General features: G+C 57.7%; 7 protein-coding genes across 7 annotated transcripts; 5 read left to right on the top strand and 2 right to left on the bottom strand.

The window, feature by feature from the left end:
• Window positions 1-11: 11 nt before the first annotated feature.
• Window positions 12-1,175, bottom strand: DL89DRAFT_277501 (phosphoribosyl pyrophosphokinase; the record flags this gene model as incomplete). The annotated part of the gene is made up of 2 exons (XM_040889445.1): window positions 289-1,175; window positions 12-242 (listed from the first exon to the last, which is right to left on the bottom strand). Exons 1-2 carry the CDS (start codon window positions 1,108-1,110, stop codon window positions 12-14), a joined length of 1,053 nt encoding a protein of 350 aa, XP_040746557.1. The 5' UTR covers window positions 1,111-1,175.
• Window positions 1,176-1,365: 190 nt separating this feature from the next.
• Window positions 1,366-2,008, top strand: DL89DRAFT_265339 (uncharacterized protein). Its single transcript, XM_040886623.1, has one exon. The coding sequence runs from the start codon at window positions 1,411-1,413 to the stop codon at window positions 1,882-1,884; it is 474 nt and encodes a 157-aa protein (XP_040746556.1). The 5' UTR covers window positions 1,366-1,410; the 3' UTR covers window positions 1,885-2,008.
• A 1,894-nt stretch (window positions 2,009-3,902) lies between these two features.
• Window positions 3,903-7,907, top strand: DL89DRAFT_265338 (putative NAD+ dependent glutamate dehydrogenase). Its single transcript, XM_040886622.1, has 3 exons — window positions 3,903-4,381; window positions 4,738-5,210; window positions 5,248-7,907. Exons 1-3 carry the CDS (start codon window positions 4,020-4,022, stop codon window positions 7,515-7,517), a joined length of 3,105 nt encoding a protein of 1,034 aa, XP_040746555.1. The 5' UTR covers window positions 3,903-4,019; the 3' UTR covers window positions 7,518-7,907.
• DL89DRAFT_290946 (uncharacterized protein) lies at window positions 7,564-8,223 on the bottom strand (the record flags this gene model as incomplete). The annotated part of the gene is made up of 3 exons (XM_040890148.1): window positions 7,564-7,815; window positions 7,850-7,906; window positions 8,164-8,223. 3 exons carry the CDS (start codon window positions 8,221-8,223, stop codon window positions 7,564-7,566), a joined length of 369 nt encoding a protein of 122 aa, XP_040746554.1.
• A 201-nt stretch (window positions 8,224-8,424) lies between these two features.
• Window positions 8,425-9,553, top strand: DL89DRAFT_265336 (uncharacterized protein; the record flags this gene model as incomplete). Its single annotated transcript, XM_040886621.1, has 4 exons — window positions 8,425-8,905; window positions 9,028-9,315; window positions 9,342-9,464; window positions 9,519-9,553. The coding sequence occupies exons 1-4, from the start codon at window positions 8,476-8,478 to the stop codon at window positions 9,551-9,553; spliced, it is 876 nt and encodes a 291-aa protein (XP_040746553.1). The 5' UTR covers window positions 8,425-8,475.
• Window positions 9,554-9,892: 339 nt separating this feature from the next.
• DL89DRAFT_320850 (26S proteasome regulatory complex, non-ATPase subcomplex, Rpn1 subunit) lies at window positions 9,893-12,831 on the top strand (the record flags this gene model as incomplete). Its single annotated transcript, XM_040891241.1, has 4 exons — window positions 9,893-10,095; window positions 10,183-10,239; window positions 10,329-10,942; window positions 10,974-12,831. The coding sequence occupies exons 1-4, from the start codon at window positions 9,988-9,990 to the stop codon at window positions 12,829-12,831; spliced, it is 2,637 nt and encodes an 878-aa protein (XP_040746552.1). The 5' UTR covers window positions 9,893-9,987.
• Window positions 12,832-13,089: 258 nt separating this feature from the next.
• On the top strand, window positions 13,090-15,149 carry DL89DRAFT_274102 (uncharacterized protein; the record flags this gene model as incomplete). Its single annotated transcript, XM_040889143.1, has 8 exons — window positions 13,090-13,239; window positions 13,398-13,493; window positions 13,537-13,873; window positions 13,914-14,070; window positions 14,124-14,282; window positions 14,338-14,821; window positions 14,877-14,990; window positions 15,057-15,149. 8 exons carry the CDS (start codon window positions 13,090-13,092, stop codon window positions 15,147-15,149), a joined length of 1,590 nt encoding a protein of 529 aa, XP_040746551.1.
• Window positions 15,150-16,541: the final 1,392 nt, after the last annotated feature.

The following is a 16,541-nucleotide window of genomic DNA, read 5'->3' as shown; positions in this document are numbered from 1 at the left end:
ATAAAGAGGGTTTAGAATTGCTCATCGTGTACAAACAGCTGCGACACGGACTCGCCATTGAACGTGCGCCGGATGATCTCGGCCAGCATCGTCGAGATATCGATCGTGGCCAGCTTCGGGCACAGCTTCCTGAACTCCTCCTGGGGGACGGTGTTGGTGCAGGCCACCTGGGTGATGGGCGACTTGTTGATGATCTCGAGAGCGGGGCCCGAGAACACACCGTGGACAGCAATCGCATAGATCTCGGTAGCGCCGTGGACGCTTGAGGATCTCGGAGGCCAGACCCACAGTGCTGCCGCTGTCGATCATGTCATCGAGCACAATCACCGGCCGCCCGGCGACCTCGCCGACCAGACCCATGCTCTCCTTGGTGTTGGCCAGGTCCTCCTTGTGGATCAGGGCAAAGTCCAGGTTCAGCTTGCTGCACACCGATGTTGCGCGCTTGGCGCCTCCAGCGTCCGGCGAGACAACCACCGCCTGGCGCCAGTTAGGGATCTCGGTGCGGATCCACTGGATGATGCACGGCTCGGCGTAGATCAGGTCGACCGGGATCTCAAAGAAGCCCTGGTACTGCGGATCGTGCAGGTCCATCGCAATCAGGTGGTCGGCGCCTGCAGCCTGCAGCAGGTTGGCCACCAGCGTGCCAGCCCTGGCGCACCACTGCCTGTAGCCGCCCTCGCCGATGCTCATGCCCATGAAGCTCTGCGCGAACGTGCCCTGGGGCAGCGACGACGGCCCGTCGGCCTGCTGCGTCAGCGAGCTCATGATCTCGGATCCAATCTGGTGCTGCGGCAGGCGCTTCTTCTGCGACTTCTCCGACTGGCGGGAGTACGGGAACAGCGGCGTCACCACCGTCACGCGCTTGGCACTGCCCATCAGGCACGCCTGCACCAGGATAAACAGCTCAATCACATTGTCATTGACGCGCCCACAGCCGCTCTGGATAATGTATACGTGCTTCTCACGGACCGAGTTTTTGATTTCGACACTGGTTTCCTGATTCGAAAACTTGCCCAGTTTGCACTCTGAGAGCTCGATGCCAAGGTTGTCGCAGATGCGCTGCGCAAGCTTGGGGTGCGACGAGCCGGTTAGAACAACAATATTCTTCATTGGCGTTTTTTTTTTATAAAACTAGTGTGTAAAGTGAGACAAGCCAGGAAATTGAGCGCTGAGAAACGTAAGGAGCGATGAAAAGAATCTGTTCAAAATTTTTTTCGCCCTTATCCACGATTCCGGACAGAGCGTGAGCAGTGCTCCATCACGTGAGAATTGCCGACTGTCGGATCAAGAAGCTAGGATCACAGAGATCACGGGTTTGGCTAAGATAAAAAATATATCTCAGCTGCTCATAGAAATCAGCTTCGTTCTCAATTTCCCGCATTTCTTCTAAATTACCAACAACAAAACAAAATGAGCCTCGGTCTGTTGCGCACACTGGCCCGCCCCACGCTGGCCCGTCTTCCTTCGGTAGCTTGCATGAGCTCGGCGGCGGCACGGAGTTCGCTGGGCACCAACGTGCATTTCACCGAAAAGCTCTCGGACGGCAGCATATTCGTGTCGCGTGTGCCCAAGCAGATGCCTGAGATTAGCGAGGCCGATCTGCCCCCTCTGCTGCGCAAGTACACACCGGTCGAGCGGAAACCGCTGACGAACGAGCTGAAGCATGCTGTGCGCACACTGCGTAACGAGGACCCGAAGCACTGGACGGTGTCGAAGCTGGCGAAGAAGTTTGATCTGCCGCCGCAGGCCGTGCTGATGGTTGCGCCGGCTCCCAAATGGCGCCGCGAGGAGATGCAGCAGGAGGCCGACCAGCAGTGGCAGGGACTTGGATACAAGAAGCGGCTGATCCGCATTAACCGGCTGCGCCGCCGTCTGCTGTGGTAACAACCGGATCAGGCAGATTATCAAAATAAATCTACGAATTTACGGGTTGCTGGTACCGGGCCCATGTGCAAGGGGGACGGGCTTTGATGCTGGCGGAGATTGGCGCCCGTGGGAACATGCGCTGGAGGTTTTCTGTATTTACTCCGAGGCCGGGTGTGGGAGCCACCTTTTCGCAAGCTGGCCGTGTTGCTAGAGCAGTAGAGACAATGGCCGCTATAGTGTGCTTCGATATGGAAGATCCAGGGCAAGGCGGGCTGGTGGCTCACAAATACAACTTTGATTCAAGCGATAGGCAAAATGACATGCGTGGAGGCGTAGCCCTCTCACAGATCCCGACAGATATGAGGGCGGGCGGTGGCTTGTTCACTTGGCTACTGCGCTGCCCTCCACCCACCAATGGCCATCTGCCTGGTTTGCTATGCTCATAGGCGCATTGGCAGCATGGAGGAAAAGCCCTGCCCTCCCTACACAACCACTCATTTGGCGTTGAAGGGGAGACGACCGCATCGCCGTACGGAGCGCCCGGTGAAGATTCTATTGGCCGGCGGACAGCGAATGCCGAGGTAGAAGCGTCTGAAAATTGCGCAGCAATGCCCGCTTACCAGTGGACATTCGGGCATTAATGCAGCCTCATATACCAGCAGCGGTGGTTACAAACAAGTATGGACATGCTCCTGTCATGAGGGCAAGTACAACGTAAAATTAGTACATGTCGTTCGCATTGGGCATGCCAACGGGCGAAAATTCCATCTCCAGCACGTCGCCGGTTGGGTCAGAAGCAGCACCCCGACCATGTGTGCATAGGGGCAGATCTGTGCTGCCCGTTTTTGTAGCTCAGTGGTGAATGGGGACGGTTTTTGGTTGGCAAGCGGTATCCATCAGCCGCCACGATTGTTTGGCAGTCAGCAGGGGAATGTGAAGTGGTGGTCAGTGCTCATCGCTGGCTGCAACTGCGCTTCTCGCAGGAGGGGTTCAGCTGACCCTCATGCATATATTTTGGCAGGCGCTATTGGCACGTTGCGAGTATGCAGCGCATTGACCACCGAGCTCCACCCTCCACCACCAGCTTCAAGCACGGGCACTGGATGTGCGCGGGCACCGCCCGCAATCGGTGCCCGGCCGTTTATTTTCTGCATGCGGTGTCATGCTGCTGTTCCTGCCCAGCCTGTCCATTCCTCCGAGTCGGAAAAAAAAGCAGTACGATGAAACAATCGAGAATCTGCGCACAGGCCACCTTTTTTATTCTCTTCTGCCACACAGCGAAGCTCTCGTCGGCGATCACCAGCAAAAACCTGTGGCATTCTGGCGGTCTAGCACATCACTGCCCGCCCCCCCAACACAGGTCCTCTGCCCTCCCACGCCTTGGAGCAGCCCTGCAACTGGCCCGTGGGCACGGACACGGCTACGGCGTTCCCCCTTGGAGGAACCCTCTGTCAGAAAAAGCGAATCTATATGGAGCAGCCCTGTTGCCATACCGGGCCAAGAGGAGGGGGATAGTTCCTCTTATGGCAGGTTGCGGTGCACGGACCAAGGAGGAGGATTTGCCAGTGTGACGGCACGTTCTCTGTGTTTTTCCCAAGCGGACTAAAAGATACGCAGCGATAGCGCCATTGGCAGGCGAAATGAACAACTCTGGATGCTAGTGTTTTCCCATCTGGCGCGGGGAAGCAAAACATGCCCACCGGCTGGCAGTGTGGCAGGCCGCGCTCTCGCGGTCCTGCCCAGGCTATTTTTGTGTCTGGGAACAGAGTCAGGAATTGCTAAATGAGCCTGTGCCAATGCGATTTTCTGACTAAATAGTGCCACCAAGGCGTGGAATCATGCTCTCCGCCGGGTTGCAGGGGTGGGTCCGCTACCGCGGAGCCCTGTCCATTTTTCTGGCTTGCGCCTCGCGGTGTGCCAGGTTACTAGCTTTATTGCGCACTGCATACGTGCCAGCCATCCCGTCCCGTATAAAAGGCAGCGAGTGCGGGTCGGCCGCCAGAGTCGTCTTGACACAGCATAGCAACTAGCCACTCCCAACTTTTTTCTTTTTCTACCCTTAGTACTTTTATCCAGAAGCCTCTTAGCCGACTACTCCTTCGCTACTGAGCCCCACACCCTCCTAGCCAGCTCTTCATACACACACACAAGCCATGTCCGCTACACCCGTCCAGCAGTGCGATTACACTGACAACGTGTACTCTGGCAAGCAGGACCACCGCGCCCAGGTCTGCATCCTCGTCGAGAAGGAGGGCCTAATCCCCAAGCACCTGATCGACTCCGAGGTCGGCTGGTTCTACGACATCCTGGGCATCGACGACATGTACTTCATGCTCGAGGACCCGGCGGCAGTCGCGGGCCACATCACCGCCCTGTACGGCGCCCAGCTGTCCAACTCGACCCGCCCCGGCGACATCGGCATCCACTTTGAGAACCGCCACGAGCGCGGCGCCGTCTTCATCCACAACTCGACCCCCGGCATCTCCAAGACCGAGGGCCCCAACTACGAAAAGATGTAAGTACTCCAGGCATTCTCCGGGACCGCCCATCCAGCCCGGTTCTGGCTTCTGATTGGCCCGATGGGCGTAGGATAAGGCTAGCAGGTGTGTCGTGCGCCGCGTGGGACAATGCAAAGAAAGCACCCCCGCGCCATCGTGCAGTGGCCGTGTTCCCCTTCCCGCGGCATTGTGTGGGGGGGGGGAGCATGCTTCCTGGTGCTATCAGTCTGGCATCTAGGGGCTCGCCAGCAGAAATATCATCCATGCAGGACGGGGCTGCCTTTTATTTTTGGGCCAGTTGTTGGCCGAAGCGCTCTAGCCGATCGATAGCGAAAAAGCCAATTTTACTAACAGCCACCGATTCTATTCTTAGGATTGATGCCGAGTACCTCGATGTCAGCGTGCCCCAGAGCGCCTATCGTCTCGAGTCGTACCGCTCGCGCGGCAAGGTCTCCAAGAGCCTTGATGCCTCGCTGCGTGCCTATTTTGTCAACCAGTGCGACTTTGTCAACCCCGATCCGAAGGGCGACGAGATCCACGACATCAAGCAGACCTCGGACCGCACCTTCTTGGCCAAGGCCACGCCTGCGGTGCTTGACCTGTACAGCAGCGTGATCAGCAAGGTCCTGGACCGCACTGGCCCCGTGATCACCCAGACCACCCTGCCCAGCGGCGAGCACCGTCTGGTCATCGGCTACCGCCAGCGCAGCACCCAGGGCTACTTTGCCGGTCTGTCTGACCTGTACCACTACTACCACATGTACTCGTCGCGCAAGTACGTCGAGCAGTTCTCGTGCGGCGTCACCGTCATTAGCCTGTACCTGGACACGTCCAAGCATGCCAAGCGTCTGGCTGCGAGCCCCAACAGCTCGGCCCAGAGCAGCGCAGGGCTCGTCGCCGGTGCTGTCGGCTGCCAACGGCACCGCGTCGATCGACGACTCGATCCGCCAGATCATGAAGGAGGCCAGTCTGGTGTACTGCATTCCGAGCACCCCGTTCCAGACCCTGTTCCGCACCGGTGTGCTGTCTGTGCAGGAGGCCGTGTACGGATACACGTGCTGGATCTTTGCCCAGCACTTCCTCAACCGCCTTGGCAGCGAGTACGCGACGCTGGTCGAGATCCTGGACCCGAGCGATGCCACCGACATGGAGGTGCTGGCCAAGCTGAAGAAGCGCCTGCGCCAGGAGACCTTCACCCGCGAGCTGATCCTCGACATCATGCTGCGCTACCCCGAGCTGCTCAAGGACCTGTACAAGGACTTTGCCAGCGAGCACTACATCCACTCGGAGCTGCCGAGCTATGTGGGCAAGCTGGCCGATCGCCTGAACGACGAGCTGCGCGTGTCGCTGTCGGAGCAGCGTCTGCAGGACAAGGCCCCGCTGGCCAAGGAGGATCTGCTGGCCAAGATTACGCGCACCACGACCAACGAGAACGAGGCCATGGTGCTGCGCTCGATGCTCGACTTCAACAAGCACGTGCTCAAGACCAACTTTTACCAGCCGACCAAGGTCGCTCTGTCGTTCCGCATGGACCCGGGCTTCCTGCCGGTGATCGAGTACCCGGCCAAGCCCTTTGGCATCTTCCTTGTGGTCGGCAACGAGTTCCGCGGCTTCCACGTGCGCTTCCAGGATGTTGCCCGCGGCGGCATCCGCATTGTGCGCTCGCGCAACCCCGAGGCCTTCTCGATCAACCAGCGCACGCTGTTCGACGAGAACTACTCGCTGGCCTCGACCCAGCACCGCAAGAACAAGGACATTCCCGAGGGCGGCTCGAAGGGCACCATCCTGCTCAACATGGACTCGCAGGACCGTCCGTTTGTTGCCTTTGAGAAGTACGTCGATGCCATTCTCGACCTGCTGCTGACCGGTCAGTCGCCGGGCATCAAGGACCGCCTGGTTGACCGCCTGGGCCGCGAGGAGATCCTGTTCTTCGGCCCCGATGAGGGCACTGCCGGATACATGGACTGGGCCAGCCAGCACGCACGCAAGCGCGGAGCTCCGTTCTGGAAGGCGTTCACCACGGGCAAGAGCCAGACCATGGGCGGCATCCCGCACGACGTGTACGGCATGACTACGCGCTCGGTGCACCAGTACGTGCTGGGCATCATCCGCCAGCTCGGCCTCGACGAGTCGGTCTGCACCAAGTTCCAGACCGGTGGTCCGGACGGTGACCTGGGCTCGAACGAGATCAAGATCAGCCACGACCGCACCACGGCGGTGGTCGATGGCAGCGGCGTGCTGTACGACCCGCGCGGCATCGACCGCACTGAGCTGACCCGCCTGGCCAACGAGCGCAAGATGATCCAGCACTTTGATGTGTCGAAGCTGAGTCCCGAGGGCTTCCGTGTGCTGGTCGACGAGTACCAGGTCACGCTGCCCGACGGCACGCTGGTGCAGGACGGTCTGTCGTTCCGCAACGGCTTCCACCTGAACAAGCTGGCTGCGGCTGACTTCTTCGTGCCCTGCGGTGGCCGCCCCGAGTCGATCGACATCAACAACGTCCACAGCCTGTTTGATGCCGAGGGCAACGCGCGCTTCAAGTATGTGGTCGAGGGCGCCAACCTGTTCTTCACCCAGGATGCCCGTCTGCGCCTGGAGAAGGCCGGTGTGCATCTGTTCAAGGATGCGTCTGCCAACAAGGGCGGTGTCACTTCGTCGTCGCTCGAGGTGCTGGCGGCGCTGGCCCTGACGGACGAGGAGCACGGCCGTCTGATGTGCGAGCAGCCCGACGGCTCGCTGCCCGAGTTCTACCAGCAGTACGTGGCCGACGTGCAGCGCGCGATCGAGGCCAATGCCGCCCGCGAGTTCGAGTGCCTGTGGAACGAGGCCAAGCGCACTGGCAAGCCCAAGAGCGTGCTGTCTGACGAGCTGTCGGTGGCCATTGTCGACCTGCGCAAGAACCTCGAGAGCACCAACCTGTGGGACAACGAGTCGCTGCGCCGCCTGATCATGCGCAAGGCCCTGCCCGCCAAGCTGCTCGAGAGCCTGGATCTCGACACCATCCTGGGGCGCGTGCCGGTCAACTACCTCAAGGCCATCTTTGGCGCCTACCTGGCCTCGCACTTTGTCTACGAGTACGGCGCCGTGCCCAGCCAGTTCGCCTTCTTCGAGTTCATGTCCAAGTTCTACGCTCAGGCCGAGACCTCTGCGTAATCAATTTCTGCTCTTTGTAACTAATTCCAACAATCTTATTCTTGCTCTACCGCATCTTCAAGTAAAAGTACAGCAGCGTCAATACGCCGAGCCCAAACAGCGTGATGTAGAAGAATGGCCCGCAGCCCTGCCTGGCCCACATTTCGTAGAACCGCTTCATTGTGGCCTGGAGCCGCCCGCCCATGCCCTCCATGTCCTGCCCCATCGTCTCCAGGAACTTGTTTTGGTCCCGGATCTCGTCGCCAATGCTGATGCTGACCTCCTTGAGCATCGATATCTTGCTCCTCAGCCGGTGGTCCTTTGCTGTTCGGGTCCTGCTCTTCGTCCTCAACCTGGCCTGCATTGCCGCTGTGCCCGTTGCCGCTGTAGAGGCCATTGCGCTGTGATGTCTGGATGGCGAAGCCGGTTGTTTGGAAATGTCGACATTGGTAATGGCTAAAATGGGTGGTTTAAACGAATAGCGAGTACAAAAACGAACGTGGTCAGCGATCGGGGGAAAGGAGCAAGACTTGAGCCGTGAGGTGTCAGTCGTGGCACGCCCTGACTTGAACTCCGGCACAGGTCACGTGAACAATCCCGGTTGTGGGACAGTGTTTCTTCCCTCCAGCCCTTGTTTTCGAATGGTATTTGATCCAGATGCCAGCACATGCACGGCTGGTGTCGAGAGATATGGAATGTCCTCGAATGGCTGCTGCGACAGCTGCATGAGTATGTGCCACTACCATGATATTTAGTGATAGCAGACATTTGTGCAACGCACTGCATCAATCAGCATTTCTGTCAGGACTCTCTGCTCCTCTAGCAGGGTACAATAGCATGCAATTGTCTGGCGGGAATCAAGTAATAAATGTGGAAGGAGGCGTCGGTTTGGACATACATCTCGCGCCCTCCTCTTATCCTTCCATACTTTCCTCCTTTCTTCACTTTCAAGCTAACTTTTTTACTGCTAGCATAAGCCATGATCGATAGGCCATGCTCGTGGGTTGGCGTTCATGAAAAAGGAAACGAGATGCGGATACTGTACGTGTCTTCCAATATCAAGCAGATACTCGATTACGAGCCTAGCGAGATGATTGGCAAGCCGACATTGTCATTCATTGCAAGCGACCTCGTTCCTGCATATGCTGGCGACTTTGGCGAGCGAACACTGGAAAACGTGTCTGTGGGGTATACTCGGGTAAAGCACAGGGACGGGACGTCGCTTGCTATCCGTATAATTTCCTTTGCATGCAGCGACATCCAGTTCAACGTCGGTAGCTTTGACCCGAACGGATCGTTCGAGCTGCTGCTGGAGACAGCACGGGTTCAGCGATTCCAATACATGGCCAAGGATAACGGGCGCTCAGAGACCCTGGCACGGATTCCAGCAGGCACTGGGAGACAGTGTAGTAGGCGCCTTAATCAGCCGACCTGCGCCTCCTTCATGCCGCCTCTCGCCGTTGGTCACCCAGGCGTGTTTAATTCTGAACAATCTGGGTCCCAACACGGACAATTCGCCGTTGGGCCCCAGAAATTGAGTTTGCAACGAACAGCATGTCGCTGATTGTGAATGCTGATGCCTGCGATCTTCATGGACTGGAGTTTCTGTTGCTAGTTGTGACAGCTGACATTGCCAAGGCAGGCGAGTTCTTGCAGCAGGTAGCGTCGAAACCAGATGTGACATTCGTTGTGCTGAACATGCGGTGCAATCCGCTGGGGCCAGACACTGAGCAGAACGAAACTGTACCGGTTGAAATCATGGGGATTGGATCCGAGTGCGGTGGGATTCTCTTGTGTCAGCCAGCGAACTGGCCCCGGAGTCAGAGGAGAGACCAGGCAGGGAAGCGCAAAGAGGTGCCGTGCATATCATCAACGGCAATGAGAATGATAGTGCAAACTACTTGTCGCTGGAAGAGCTCATCTCGTCAGACATCGACACATCTGACTACGGAGATGCATGGAGAGCCTGTGGCGTATGGACGACTAAGTGTTCTTGAAATTAATGAAATTTACTGATACCAGCCCAAATTACCAAGGCCACGAATCTCGTTCCCTAGGATTGTAGGGATGAGTACTAAATCCAATTTGAGAAAGCTGTTGTGTCAGCTGCAGTGAGGACAGCTAGGGCTGGCATCATCTGGCAAGACCCGGAATGGCATGGTGGATCTCAGCTGAAATGCAACTGCGCTCAGCGTATGCATATATATGCCAGCTTGAAGCTGTTGATCTGGCTTGCTAATACACAGAACATAATTTCCAGTTCTGGTTGGATCACCTGTGATCTGATCACCATTGCGAGTGCGTCAGCACTTTTTGATCGGGAGGATGGGCGTCAAGGTGCTTGCGTGTTGGAATGACGGCAGCGCGTTCTGCGCCAAAGGCCGTTGCAGGCTACAGCGGGCTCTCCCCTCTTCAAAGAACGCTTCCTCTCTGTTTCTACTTCAATTTTATTACACACACAGCTTTTCTAGGACTAAGAATCTAAGCAATCATGGTTGAGAAGAAGACGGCACCAAAGGACGAGAGCAATGTGCTCAACCCGAAGACTGCTGCCGAGAAGCTTACCAAGAAGAACGCCAAGGACGAGCAGGATGAGCTGGTAAGTGCCAATTGGCAGAAATGAGACAGAAAAACGTCAGGACGTGTCAGGCAATTACTAATTCTGTTGTCATTTGGAATTTTCTAGTCAGAGGAGGATCAGCAGCTAGTCAGCGAGCTCGAGCTCATTGTAGAGAGACTGCAGGTAAGAAGTCCCCCTCCATATGGAAGCGCAAACGCAGTCTGCTTTTTCTCGTTCGGCAGGAGCGCTAACTGCATTCGCCAGTGTTTTAGGAGGCTTCGACGGATATCCACCGCTCAGCATTGGACAACCTGCGCAACGTCATCCGGTCGTCAACCAGCTCGATGACCTCAGTACCAAAGCCGCTCAAATATCTGAAGGTGCACTACGAGGCGCTCATCGGTCTGTACGAGCGGTGGACGCATGATGAGAACAAAAAGTACCTGGCCAGCATTCTGTCGCTGCTGGGCATGGCATACGACCACGATGGCAACCGCAGCTGCTTGAAGTACCGGATGCTGGCCGGCATTGATGGGACGACAGTGGCCGAGTGGGGCCACGAGTACGTGCGGCATCTGGCGATGGAGATTGGCGAAGAGTACGTGGAGAAGCACGACGAGGAGACTGAGCCTGACACGGAGTATCTGCTCGAGTGCGCAAAGAAGGTGGTGCCGTTCTGCCTTGCGCACAACGCCGAGGCCGATGCTGTCGACCTGCTCGAGGAGCTGGAGCGCTCTGACTTGATCGTCGACTTTGTGAGTGAGGACACATACCAGCGTGTGTGCCTGTACATGATTAGCTGCTCGCCGCTGCTGGCACCGCCCAGTGATCGGTTGTTCCTGGAGACAGCGCGCACCATCTACCGCAAGTTTGGACGTCCAGCACAGTGCCTGCCACTGTCGATCCGGACTCGGCAGACAGGAGCTAATCAAGGAGGACTGGGACAGCTGCAAGTCACGCAGCGAGAAGGCACAGCTGGCGTTCATCATGGCTCGGCAGCAGGTGCATATGCCCGAACTCATTGATGATGACGACGACGAGCTGCTGGCATGTATGAACAATGCCAGCCTGTCCAAGAACTATCTGGACCTGGCACGTGAGCTCGAGCTGCTCGACCCCAAGACACCTGAGGATATCTACAAGTCGCACCTGGAGAACCGCAACACTGACATGCCTCTGGATTCGGCGCGGCACAACCTGGCCTCGACATTTGTCAATGCATTTGTCAACGCCGGCTACGGCACTGACAAGCTGATGACGGCCAACGGCGACGGCAATGAGTGGATCTACAAGAACAAGGAGCTGGGGATGCTTAGCGCCTCAGCCTCGCTGGGCATGATCATGCTGTGGGATGTCGAGGTTGGTCTGAACCAGATCGACAAGTACCTGTACACCACAGACAACTATATCAAGGCGGGGGCAATTCTGGCTATTGGTATGCTGACATCAGCTGTGCACGACGAGACCGACTCGGCCAAGGCGCTGCTGTCGGAGTATCTAACTGAGGAGAACAACCCTGCTATTGTGAAGCTGGCTGCGATCACCGGTCTGGGCATGGCCTATGCCGGGACCAACCGCGAGGATATCCTGGAGCTGCTGCTGCCTCTTGCCGGCGACACCGACATCACCGTTGACCTGTCGTCGGTTGCGGCGCTGTCTGCGGGTCTGGTATGCATTGGCACCTGCCATGGCGAGGTTGCCAGCACGATTCTGCAGGCGCTGATGGAGCGCATGGACACTGAGCTCAACCACAAGTATGCGCGGTTCATGATTCTTGGCTTGGCGCTGCTGTTCATGGGATCGCAGGAAGGCTCTGAGGCTACGCTTGAGACGCTGAAGGCCATTGAGCACCCTATAGGCCAGCAGGCGTCGGTGCTGGTGCAGGTGTGCTCGTATGCGGGGACAGGCAACGTGCTTGAGGTGCAAAAGATGCTGCACATCTGCTCTGAGCATCTGGGCGACAAGGAGGACCAGCTGCCGCAGGCATTCGCTGTGCTGGGCGTTGCATTAATCTCGATGGGCGAGGGAGTTGGAGCAGAGATGTCACTGCGCACATTCAACCACCTGATGCACTACGGCGACGCGTTTGTGCGGCGCACAGTGCCTCTGGCCATCGGGCTGGCGTGCGCGTCGAACCCGCTGGTCACAGTCATCGACACGCTGAGCAAGCAGTCGCACGACAACGACAAGCTGGTGGCGGCTAACGCGATCTTTGCTATGGGAGTCGTTGGAGCTGGCACCAACAATGCTCGGCTGGCACAGCTGCTGCGGCAGCTTGCGACATACTACCACAAGGATGCGGATACGCTGTTCATTGTGCGGATTGCGCAGGGCCTGCTGCACATGGGCAAGGGCACGATGACAGTCAACCCGTACCACCACGACCGCTCGCTTCTGTCGCACACAGCGCTGGCTGGGCTGCTGATTCCCATTGTGGCCATGACCAACGCCGAGAAGCTGATCATGAGCGAATCGCACTTTATGCTCTACTTCCTGGTGCGCGCCATGTACCCGCGGTTCCTAATCACGTTCGACGAGAACCTGGAGCCAGTGACTACCAGCGTGCGCGTGGGGCAGGCAGTGGATGCCGTTGGTCAGGTGGGGCGGCCAAAGACCATCACTGGGTTCCAGACACACGATACACCGGTGCTGCTTGCGCACTCCGAGAGAGCAGAGCTGGCTACGGAGCAGTACAAGCCGCTGACCAATGTGCTCGAGGGATTTGTTGTTCTGCAAAAGAACCCCGACTATGTCGAGGACGAGAGCGACAAGTAAACATCCACATTTCCTTTCTGCTGTTCTACATCTTTCTTCCCTTCCATTTATTAAAAAATAAAATAAGATGCCATCTCTGGACACGTTGGTCTCGCGGCATGTTGGCAAGTGACATAGCCACCTGTGTTGGTGTGATCAACACAAACAAAATGAATGGCTTGTGCAAGCGATGGCAGCAATTTTTCTCCGTCTTCTTTTGCAGCGCTTACCATTATTTTTTTAGTATTTTTTATCTTGTTAGCAATTCAGCCAGTTCGAATGAGCAATATTCTTCGGTTTGAGGCATTCAGCTCGGTGGTGGAGCCCGAATTCTGGGCCGGGCTTGCGCATCACAAGCTGCATTCGGCGCAGCTGGACACAGCACGCACGGATATCGAGGGCGAGTTTGTCAGCGGGCGGCGTCATGCAGTGCGCGGTCCAGACAGGCAGCTCACAGCAGCGCATAGCCACGCCCGCGCGCATGCGGGCCATTAAGCGGGCGTGGAGCACCGGCGAGAGCGCTGCAGCGGCAGCAGGGCATGTGGTTCACGTGACCTGGCACGCTGTTCAACACCAACACAATCGAGGAGTTCAAGGCGGCCGACAAGGGCGAGCTTCTGCGGACTGCCGGGCAGGGGATTCTGGACGACATCCAGTCAGGCAAAGCGACAGCGACGCCCGAGGTCCCTGTGGCCATTTGTGGTTCTGGCGTTCTCTGACCTGAAGAAGTACCGGTTCTACCACTGGTTTGCGTTCCCAGCCATCACGGCCGACCCGCCGGATACAGTAGCCAAGGAGCAGACGCTGCTGGAGTACGTGGGCGGCGACGAGGACAGGGTGCGGGACCTGGCGCGCGTGGCGACAGTCGGGGGAGCGTTTCTGGCCAAGTACTCGATGGGGCAGTGGCAGGTGGGGAGGCTGAGCGACTGGCAGGGGTTCTTTGGCGACGGCGTCATGCTTGGGTTTGTTGACCCCAGCAGCCATGCGACGCGGCCGGGATGGCCGTTGCGCAATCTGCTGGCATGGCTGCGGACATGCGCACCCGGAGCAGACGCAGATCCAGGTGCTGTGCTTCCGCGATGCGCTGATGCAGACCAGCGCAGTGCCCCCGGAGAGCATAGTGCTGGACATCAACGTGACCAGGGCTGGAGACTTGAAGGCCCAGGGGCAGGTCAGCGGGTGGGAGCGCAACGAGGCCGGGCGGCTGGTGCCGCGCATGGCCAATCTGTCGGCATCCATGGATCCGTCCCGGCTGGCCGAGTCAGGCGCTGGATCTGAATCTGCAGCTGATGCGGTGGCGGCTGGTGCCAGAGATTGATCTCGGGAGGGATCTCGGCCACCCGGGCGCTGCTGCTGGGCGCCGGGACGCTGGGTTCGTATGCTGCGCGGGCGCTACTGGCGTGGGGGGTGCGCAAAATCACCTTTGTGGACAATGGCAAGGTGTCGTTTTCGAACCCGGCCCGGCAGCCATTGTACGAGTTTGCCGATAGCATTGAGGGCAAGCCCAAGGCTGTGGCGGCAGCCTAGTGCCTTGAGGCGGATTTTCCCCAATGTCGATGCGCAGGGGGAGCAGCTGAGCATTCCCATGCCGGGCCATCCGGTCCCCGAGAGCGAGCGGGAGGCGACTAGGCAGGCGGTGGGGCGGCTGGAGCAGCTGGTGGAAAGCCACGACGTGGTGTTCCTACTGACTGATAGCCGCGAGAGCCGCTGGCTGGCGACCGTGCTGGGGGCATTGCATGACAAGCTGGTGGTGTGCATTGCCTTGGGCTTCGACTCGTTTGTGGCCATGCGGCATGGCGTGCGGTCGCAGGGCAGCGGGCGTCTGGGCTGCTATTTCTGCAGCGATGTGGTCGCGCCGACCGACTCTCTGACCGACCGCACGCTTGACCAGCAATGCACGGTGACGCGCCCTGGCCTGGCGCCTATTGCGTCGGGGATGGGTGTCGAGCTCGTCTCCACCATCCTGCAGCACCCGCTGGGCAAAGCTGCCGCTGCCGACGCCGACGCCGGTGTCTTTGGCGCCCCGCCGCACCAGATCCGCGGGATATCTGGGCGGGTTCCGCCAGCACACAATCGTCGGCCATGCCTACGATAAGTGCACCGCATGCTCGGACTCGGTGCTGAGCGCCTATCGCGAGCACGGCTATGCCTTTCTCGAGCGCGTGTTCAACAACGCCTGTGTGAGTGAGGACGATCCCCATCGCGAGGTTGAAGCGACCCCGCCTGCCGGCTACAGCTACCTTGAGACGCTGACGGGATTGGCGCAGCTGCATCGCGAGACTGAGGAGCTGATGGATGATATTGAATGGACAGATGATGACGCTTTTGAAGAGCTATAAATATTCTAGTTCACATTTTCTTTTCGCACACGTGCGCTTGATGCTTCCGCCCCGTGCTATGTGCGCCCGTGGAGGGGCAGGTATTCCATAGGACATTGCGAATCGCGGGTCGTAGTCGTGGAACTCTACCGCCTCCATATCGTATGTGACCAGGGGCGTGGCAAACCTAACGCGCTTCTTTGTCCGATTTGCTCGTTGATGTCACTGGTGCGCTGGCGCTGTAGTGTTGCGAGTGGAGACAGCAGCGTGTTGCACGGGTTGTAGCTAGAACCCGGTGCCATCTGGCTATACATGACTGCGTAGTCCCGGGAACCCGGGCCACCTAGCATCCTGACGGAGTCGGCGCTCATGTGGTGCATGATCGGTATATTCGTGGTGGGTGGTTTCTAGAGTAAGCTGTAAGCGAGTAAAGGCACCTGTGAGGGGGTTTAGAAAAGAACGGAGTGAGGAGAGTCCAGGAGGGAGACGTGTGCATTCCTTTTATACTTGCTCTTGTCTCGCCAGAGGCCCAGGCCAGCTCTAGCGCTTGGATGGGGAAAACTGCTAGATGAAATACTTTTTGTTGGTGCCTGGAAGCTTGAAGCTCCGGATCTTTCACCTTGACATCCAATTGTCTCCCACCTGCTTATTGTATACTTTATGCAGCCTTCTGCACGTAGCTGGCCACCCGTGTCCCGGAGTTGATGTAAGAAGAGCTGGCATTTCAGATTCCGCCCTGCGGCCGTCCAATACAAGTTTCCGACTTGTTATGCACGCTCGTCACCGTTAGTTGTGAGGCTGAAAAGCAGTCAGGCTCTCCCCACATGACACGGGGCAGCATGCTCTCCGCCTTCCTTAAGCAGGAATCAGTGACGACACACAGTGTCAGGCATTGCCAAGGACCAATGCTACTCCTATTATTTTTGCGCAGCCCTGATTTCCTTGCAAGACTGCCAATGTCCGGATTTCCTGCGTATTAGCTTATCAAATTACCTTGTCTGCGATTTGCCCGCAACAGCGCCTTTCGTCTGATCACGAGCACTCGGTCACTGGAAAGGCAGATTTCCTCGTGTTCACTGGGCAAGGCTGTTGGGGCAGGGGGAATGGAGGGGTTTAGATGAGAAAAAAAAAAGGATGCTTCAGCAGTCCGATTTTCTGGAATCTTTCCAAACACAACAGCGCCATCCTCTCTTCCAGAGCAAAGCCCACCTCTTTACTTTCTTTCACACAGCCAACTTCTACTCGTCAAAGCCAAATGACCTTCTCGCATTGACTATCACGCCCACGATATTTCCTTCTATCCCAGATACCAGCACCCGCGGATAGCAAACACCACCCCGCACACACCATACTTGCTTAGCTATCTGACGCTTCTCCAGCTCAAACACCAGCGATGATTTTCGACATGGAACT

Source organism: Linderina pennispora, assembly GCF_002104995.1.
Source record: "Linderina pennispora strain ATCC 12442 chromosome Unknown DL89scaffold_2, whole genome shotgun sequence".
In the NCBI taxonomy this organism is placed as follows: domain Eukaryota; kingdom Fungi; phylum Kickxellomycota; class Kickxellomycetes; order Kickxellales; family Kickxellaceae; genus Linderina; species Linderina pennispora.
Note: the sequence above shows the minus strand (reverse complement) of the source record. Positions and strands in the feature narration are given on the sequence as shown.